This window comes from Mandrillus leucophaeus, unplaced genomic scaffold (genome assembly GCF_000951045.1).
Source record: "Mandrillus leucophaeus isolate KB7577 unplaced genomic scaffold, Mleu.le_1.0 Scaffold435, whole genome shotgun sequence".
Taxonomy (NCBI): Eukaryota; Metazoa; Chordata; class Mammalia; order Primates; family Cercopithecidae; genus Mandrillus; species Mandrillus leucophaeus.
In genome coordinates, this window is record NW_012104643.1 from 145,060 (window position 1) to 153,118 (window position 8,059).

At 61.2% G+C, this 8,059-nt stretch overlaps 1 protein-coding gene across 1 annotated transcript in view; it reads right to left on the reverse strand.

The window, feature by feature from the left end:
• CDHR5 (cadherin-related family member 5) overlaps nt 1-7,846 on the reverse strand; it is an 8,118-nt gene extending 272 nt beyond the window's left edge. Inside the window, exons 1-14 of the mRNA XM_011993861.1 lie at nt 7,816-7,846; nt 7,450-7,625; nt 7,107-7,157; nt 4,249-4,341; nt 4,001-4,102; nt 3,784-3,894; nt 3,527-3,697; nt 2,740-2,830; nt 2,477-2,574; nt 2,098-2,298; nt 1,831-1,944; nt 1,081-1,747; nt 453-610; nt 140-274 (exon numbers count right to left, since the gene is read on the reverse strand). Coding sequence (XP_011849251.1) covers nt 140-274; nt 453-610; nt 1,081-1,747; nt 1,831-1,944; nt 2,098-2,298; nt 2,477-2,574; nt 2,740-2,830; nt 3,527-3,697; nt 3,784-3,807 — 1,659 coding nt within the window. The 5' untranslated portion in view covers nt 3,808-3,894; nt 4,001-4,102; nt 4,249-4,341; ... (1 more) ...; nt 7,450-7,625; nt 7,816-7,846. The remainder of the gene's footprint in view (nt 1-139; nt 275-452; nt 611-1,080; nt 1,748-1,830; nt 1,945-2,097; nt 2,299-2,476; nt 2,575-2,739; nt 2,831-3,526; nt 3,698-3,783; nt 3,895-4,000; nt 4,103-4,248; nt 4,342-7,106; nt 7,158-7,449; nt 7,626-7,815) is intronic.
• Nucleotides 7,847-8,059: the final 213 nt, after the last annotated feature.

An 8,059-nucleotide genomic window follows, 5' to 3' on the forward strand; every position in this document is an offset into this window, starting at 1 on the left:
AAGGCAATGACGGAGTGGGTGCTACCTGAGGATGGGGTGTTCCTGCTGGGGGGCATCGGCAGAGAGGTTCCTGGCTCTGGGGTCTGTGCTGTGCCGCCACCGGGTATGACTGGTTGGTGGGAGGTGCTGGTTCCCACACCGGGGGCGCGGGCTCCGCGGGCGTCGGCGGTGCCTCCGCGGGCTTGGCGTCGCTCGTGGGGCTGGGGGCGGGCGCCCAGTTGGCCTCGTCGTCAGGGAGGAACGCCTGGTTGTCACAGCCTGAGGGCTGGGGTTCCTGTTAGCGGGAGTGAAGACGTCAGCGGGGTCCCTGGGTCTCTGCTGCCTTGTGGCCTCTCCACACCTTCATTCCACGGTGGACACCCCTCCGCCTCCACATATTCCCCTCTGCCCTCCCCTCTCCTGTCCCCCACTCCCTGCGGGTCGCCTGCCCTGCCCTCCACCCTGGGCCTCACCGGAGCTTTGCCGGAGCAGCACTTGAGCCGGGAGCCGTAGTGCTTGTGGACAAGGACAGTGAGGCCAAGGAGAGCCAGCAGCAGCAGTGCACCCAGCACCCCACCCAGGGCTGCCATGTCCACCACTGAGAAGCGCTTGTCCTCCGAGGGGCCGCCACCTGGCATCGCTGTGGAAAATGCCATCACCCCCGCACTGTTGAGCGCCCCAGGCATTCCCCATGCCAACCTGTGCCAGGCTTGAGACACTTGGAAATCACCCAGGCCTGGGCTGTCTCCCAAATCTCAGGCTCTGCTGACCCTGGCTGGAGGGGCCTGTGTGTCCCAGTGAGACCCTGGGCCCCCCCCCCCGACCAAGGAGGCTGCTCACAGGAGGGGCAGGGGCCTGCAGGGTGAGCCGGCAGCTGTGGGAATCATGGGATTCGCTGGACCCCAAATCTGGCCTCTGTCCTACACACATCACAGTTCACCTCACTGAGGGCCTTTGGCCTGTCTGTGTCTGTCAGTCCCAAACAGACCCCTCTGGGATTTCATAGGCCAGGTCAACCTGGGGTGGACCCTTCCTACAGCATTTCCCTACCACCCAGTGATCTGAGCCAGGGAGGGAAGGCAACGACGGAGTGGGTGCTACCTGAGGATGGGGTGTTCCTGCTGGGGGGCATCGGCAGAGAGGTTCCTGGCTCTGGGGTCTGTGCTGTGCCACCACCGGGTATGGCTGGTTGGTGGGAGGTGCTGGTTCCCACACCGGGGGGCATCGGCTGAGAGGTTCCTGGCTTTGGGGTCTGTGCTGTGCCGCCACCGGGTGTGGCTGGTTGGTGGGAGGTGCTGGTTCCCACACCGGGGGGCATCGGCTGAGAGGTTCCTGGCTTTGGGGTCTGTGCTGTGCCGCCACCGGGTGTGGCTGGTTGGTGGGACGTGCTGGTTCCCACACCAGGGGGCATCGGCTGAGAGGTTCCTGGCTTTGGGGTCGGTGCGGTGCCGCCACCGGGTGTGACTGGTTGGTGGGAGGTGCTGGTTCCCACACCCGGGGGCCTCCCGGGTGTGGACGAGGTTGGTGGCCTCAGAGTTGTGCCAGAGGGTGGATGAGGGCCTGTGCCTCCCCCAGAGCTGGTTGTGGAGGGTCCCTGGGAGGGCACAGGGGGTCTGGGGGCCTCAGAAGTGGTGCTGGTCCAGGGCCCAGTTGTTCCTCCAGTCTCTGGGGATGGGGGCTCACCTGTGGAGGGGGGTTCCTGTTCGGAAACTTGTATCTCAATGACTGTGGTCGCAGTGCCAGAGGTCACTGTATTTTTGGCCTCAACCTGGGGCAGAAAGGGGCTTGTCCCTCCTGGGCACGTCTTTAAGCCCCACACCCTTGGAGATGCCCACCTGCCCTGCCCTTCACCTCTGCGTAGAAGGCCCCCGCCTGGGTCAGTGTGGTGGTAGTCAGCACAACCTCTCCCTCCATCCGGAAATGTGAGTGGTTGGTAATTCGATACGTGATGGCCGAGTTGAGGTCCTGGACAGGGTTTCATTGAGTCCCCGGCCAGGCTACCTCCCATCTGCAGCCCTGACCCACCCACAGAGGGGAGGCCGGGTGGACCCAGGGACCCTGGGCAACAGGAAGGCTGCCGTGGGGGCAGCAGGCATCAGCCTTGCGTGTGCTACCTACCGAGAACTCCGGGTCCTGAGCCTGGACCCTCAGAGGCTGAGAGGGGGCAGCTGCATCCCTGACCACAACACCTGCTCCAGCGCCAAGTGCCACGGTGCCACGGTACAGGCTCTGGGGGAAGCGGGGCGGGCTCCCGTCTGCAGCCACAGCCTCCACGGTGACCTGGGTCACTGAGTAGCGGGCAAGGTCAGCCTGCTGGCCCTGGAGGCAGGGGAGGCAGCCGTGACTCGTGGGGTTGACGGTGGAGCTGGTGCTGAAGCCTGGGGCTCAGGAAGAATAGATGCAGACTTGGCAGGGGCCCTGCCCCCCCGCCCTGACCCCCGCCCTACCTTCCACCCTGCCCCCACTGCCCTGCCCCCCGTGCAGGTCCCTACCTCACCTTCACCAGCAGAAGAAAGGTCATGGCTCTGGGGACACTCCTGGCCATGGTGAGGTTGCCGGAGTCTGGGTGGATGACGAATGTATCGTTCACGTTTCCTGGGAGGACGATGGAAGTGCTCAGTCCCGGCCTCCTGAGGCCCAGGGACCCAGCCAGCTCTGCCTTGCTGGCAGGTGCCCCTGGGGCTTCCCCAGCCCAAGGTGGGGACAGAGACAGGGACAGAGAGGGGTCCAGGGCATTGTTGAGGGCTGGGCCCCACTCACCACTGAAGATGCTGTAGATGATGGCTTGGTTGATGCCGCGGTCTCCATCCTCGGCGTAGATGGGTCCGGGACGCAGGACGAGGGGGGATGGCTTCAAGGATGGTGGAGAGGAGGGCACGTCGTGAGGCTGGGGTGGATGGCCCCAACCTGGCCCCTCTGGCTCCCCATCAAGGTCAGCCAGGGCAGGGCTGGCTGAGGAGGGGCCCAGTCCCGCTGGTGGCCGGGCATCCCTGCCTGTCTAGGACTGTCCCTTGTCCCAGTATCACAGTGAGTCACACCCCTGTGGGTCCCTCACTAACAAATAAGTTGCCCAAAGATACTGAGTGCCATTTGCACGATGCTTGTCTTGACGGCTAAGCAGACATTTAGGAAGCGGGGGGTTCCCGGGGTCTGCGTTTCTGCCTCTCATGTGCTGTTTGGTGGCCCCGGGTGCCTTGGTGCTGTGAAGGTTTGCAGACAGCCTGTGTGGGCCTAGTGGTGACTGTGAGCAGGGCAGAGATCTCACCATCCCTTAAGAACTCCAGGGCCCCAGCCCACCTCCCCAGGCCCCTGAGACCGCCTGGCTCTGGGGCCCACACTCCTCTCTGTGTGTTCAGGGTTTGCTCCCTCACCCCCTCAAGATGGGAAAGACTGGTTTACAAGGAGAGTCTGTATTTGTTTCAAAGTCACAACCAAACTTGGCCCCACCCGCTGACCTTGACCCTGCCCTTCTTCTGATCCTGGCCGTCCCTGCCTCCAACCTGCCTAGAAGGCCCTGCCCCGGGCACTGCCCCTCCCTCCCCATTACCAGTGTGTGCCCCGTGGGGACAGCCCCGTGGTACTGAGCTTGGATGCAGACGTAGCCATCTGAGAAGGTGCAGGGCAGGAACCAGGGGGGCCGCAGGTCGGCAGGCACCACCTTCAGCACCAGCGTGGCGGTGGCCGTGTGACTGGGCTCCACATTCTCCTCCGGAGTGTCCTGCAACAGCCAGATCAGGCCTGGGAGCAGCTGGGACCAGGGGGACCTCAAGCGTGTGGGACTCAGGGCTGGGGTGAGCCGCTCACCCGCACCAGCAGCCGGAAGGCCATGTTGGGCCGCTCGTAGAAGTCCAGGGGCCGGTCCAGCCTCAGGGCGGGATGGTTTACACCCACCAGGGAGAAGTAGTCACTGGCACCCTGGGGAGGATCAGGGAGGACACAGCCTAAGAGCCTGGGAGGGCGAGGGCGGCTGCGGGTGTCAGTGGCGAGGGGCTCACGCTGGGGCAGGGCGGGCGGCACTGACTGCGGTCACTTCCTGGAGGGTGTAGAACAGAATGTCATCCTTGTCTTTGTCCTCGGCCTGCAGTTCTGTCTCAGGGATGACGGTGGAGTTTACTTTAGTGTCCTAGGGAGGGAGAGGGGCTTGGTCTGGCCACACTCTTGGCCCCTGTGGACCCCCGCTGTGGTTGAGCCCCCGGCCACCACTCACCCCTGCCCTCACCCTGGGCTCCCGCACCCCCTCCCCAGCCCTGGCAGCTTCGCTGGCCTCACCTCTTCCACCCTTATCTCCTTGGTTGTAAAGGGGAATTCGGGGGCGTTGTCATTGACGTCCAGCACTGACACGAGCACCCTCAGCTGGGTCACCTGCAGGATGTGGCCATCAGCCTCTCCCACAGCCACTCCCCATCATGAGTGAGGTGTACCCCTCGACACTATCCTTCCCCATCATTAGTGAGGTGCACCCCTCGACGGCTGTCTGTCCCCATCGTGAGTGAGGTGCACCCCTCGACGGCTATCCATCCACTCACTCGCTCAGTGGTGTTGGGGGGCTGCAGGGGGGCTGCACAGCTCTAGGTGCTGGGATGCAGAGATCACAAGAGACAAATCTCTGCCCGGTGGTGCCTGTCCTGGCAGGACTTACAACAACAGACAAAAAGGACTTTATAAAGCCAGGAGGTGGCAGGTGCGCCACAGAAAAATAATGCAGGTACTTGGGGATGCAACCAGCAGAATCTCAAGTGAGGAAAGACAATCTAGTTCTTTTCTTTGTTTTATTTTTGGATACAGAGTCTCATTCTGTCACCCAGGCTGGAGTGCAGTGGCGTAATCTTGGCTCACTGCAACATCTGCCTCCCAGGTTTAAGCGATTCTCCTGCCTCTGCTTCTCGAGTAGCTGGGATTACAGGCGCCTGCCATCACACCCGGGTAATTTTTTATTTTTAGAAGAGACGGGGTCTCTCCATGTTGGTCAGGCTGGTCTCAAACTCCCTCCCAAAGTGCTGGGATTACAGGTGTGAGCCACCGCGCCCAGCCGACAACCCAGTTTCTTCACAAATAAATCTCCAAGAGAAAAGATGGGAGAAGGAAACGTGAAGATGAACAGAAACTCAGGAGAATTATCAGCTAGGTGCATAACGTGGACCCTGATTCAAACAAACAATTTTTTTTTTTTTTTTTGAGACGGAGTCTCGCTGTGTGGCCCAGGCTGGAGTGCAGTGGCGCGATCTCGGCTCACTGCAAGCTCCGCCTCCCGGGTTTACGCCATTCTCCCGCCTCAGCCTCCGAGTAGCTGGGACTACAGGCGCCCGCCACCACGCCCGGCTAGTTTTTTGTATTTTTAGTAGAGGCAGGGTTTCACCGTGTTAGCCAGGATGGTCTCGATCTCCTGACCTCATGATCCACCCACCTCGGCCTCCCAAAGTGCTGGGATTACAGGCTTGAGCCAACAAACCATTGTTAAAACCCTTCAGAGACCATGGGGAGTGCGGCATCCTGAACATTCGAGGTAGAAAGTGACCACTTTTCCCAGGTGTGACGACATTGTGGTTATGTTTCAAAAAGAAGAGTCCTGGCAGGCATGGTGGGTGGCTCACGCCTGGAATCCCAGCACTTTGGGAGGCCGAGGCGGGCAGATCACCTGAGGTCAAGAGTTCGAGACCAATGTGGCCAACATGACGAAACCCCGTCTCTACTAAAAATACAAAAATTAGCTGGGTGTGGTGGCGGGCGTCTGTAATCCCAGCACTTTGGGAGGCCGACGTGGGTGGACGCCAAGGCAGGAGAATCGTTTGAACCTGGGAGGCAGAGGTTGTAGTGAGCGGAAATCGTGCCACTGCATTCCAGCCCAGGCGACAGAGGGTGACTCCATCTAAAAAAAAAAACAAACAAAAAAAAAAAAAAAAAGAAGGATCCCGGCCAGGCACAGTGACTCATGCCTGAAATCCCAGCACTTTGGGAGGCTGGGGCGGGCGGATCACCAGGTCAGGAGTTTGAGATCAGCCTGACCAACATGGTGAAATCCTGTCTCTACCAAAAATACAAAAATTAGCCAAGCATGGTGGTGGGCACCTGTAATCCCAGCTACTCGGAAGGCTGAGGCAGGAGAATCACTTGAACCCGGGAGGCGGAGGTTGCAGTGAGCCGAGATCTCGCCATTGCACTCCAACCTAGGTAACAGAGCGAGACTCTGTCTCAAAAAAAAGAAGCATCCCTCTCTTTCAGAGACACATGCCAAGATATATGTGGGTGATGTGCTGTGGTGTGCGGTGGGCACAGAGCCCTCTGTCTGCTGGTAGGTGGGGGGGGGGCGGGGGCCTGTGCTGGCCTCAGGATTCTGCAATTTTCCTTAATAAAGCCGAAAAAAATGCCGCTGGTCAAGAAGTAGGATGTTGGGGGAGCGGGGCTGGGATGCAACTATTCCCTAATAGGGCGGTTGGGATTTCTCTGAAGACTGCAGACCTGAGCAGGTGAGGGAGGAGCGTGCCTGCGGGAGCTCTGAGGCTGCAGCAGAGCCTCCGCACAGTACATCTGGGTTTGACTCTCAGTGAGAAAGGAGCTGTGGAGGGCTGGGGTGGACTGGGCAGCCTTGGTTTACAGCGTCCACAGAGGCTGCTCCGCCGCATGGAGTGGACTGGGACCGGCAAGGGGCAACGGGGAAGCCAGCGGGCCGGCTGAAAGTTTCCCAAAATGAGTGCTGGTGTCCCGGCCCTGGTGGGAGTGGAGGTGGGCAGACGGTGGATTTCTGGGTCGAGCTGGGGCAGAGCCAAGTGATTTACCAATGGGGAGCTTAGCGGGGGACGTGGGGAGGGAGGGCGAGTGGAAACCAAAGTGGTTCCAGTGGCTGGCAGGATAAAGGTGCCTCCCTTGTGCCTCCCTGGCAGTGGTGGTTGAGGGAGTGGGTGGGAGTCTTGGGCACACTGGGTGGGGGTATCTGCTGGACAAGGGATCAGTGACGGGGACGCCACAGTTCAGGGCAGAGTCTGGACTGGAGGAAATGTGAGCATCACTCTCGGAGGGATGGCATGTGAAACCACACCCTAGGTGAGGTCATCAGAGACTGGCCCTGGACCGGCAGGGCAGAGCCCAGCTGAGGTGGCCTGGTGGGCGGGGAGAGTGGGGCAGGGACTCACCAGCGTGCCTCCGCTCTGACACAGCAGCTGAGCCTCAAGTAGTGAGTTCTCCTGTGGAGGCAGATGGGTCTGCAGTCACTGTCCCGCCCCACAGGTGGTGAGACTGAGGCCAAGGGGGCAGGCGCTGGCCCAGGGTCCCCATCATCAGTGGTCAGTGCTGAGGGTGTGGGCCCAGCCTTCATCCCGAAATGGCCCAGCCTTCTAGGGCAGGCACCACCAAGCATGGGTGTTAGTGGATGCCTGCAGGCATAGAACTCCTGGGCCCCCCAGGGAAGGTGTGGCCTGAAGATCCAGGCGCCCTTCTCCCGGGAGCCCCCACTCCCCACCCACCTGCCGCCCACACCTCGTAATCAGGAGACACGTTGAGAAACAGCTGGTTTCCCTGGATCCGAAATGCGAAGGGGGTGGACAAGGGTCCGAGGGTCACCTCCTGGCCCTCTGGGACATGGATGTCCACCAGCGGCTTGGTGACATTTGTGTTCTCCTTGACTTCAAAGAAGGACTTGTTCACAGAGCAGTCTGTAAGGTTGCAGAGGAGGGGTCAGCGCCTCCCAGCCCCTGGCTCCCCCCACCCTGTGCCCCCACCTACCTACCCCTGCCCGCACGTACACTGGACCTGGGCCACGGCCCCCGGGGGTCGGCCAAGCAGCCCCGTGAGCAGCAGGGGAGGCCACAGCAGGGCCCAAGACCCCATCTTGGCGTCTGTCACCTGGCAGGAGGGTCCGAGTGGGTTTGACGTCCAGGACTGGCGCAGTTCCTACCTCAGCGACCTTCGCCCCAGCCAGACGCCGCCCACTTTATGATCCTTTACAACCGGCCTCTGCCAAGGGGGCTCCCGCTGGCCGGCGGGTCCGGCCCACTGCCAGAAGGGGGGCAGTCATTTGGCCCAAGTTAGACTGAGTACAGGGATTAACCAGGGGTCTCAGGCCACAGACACCGAGGCACAGGGCAGA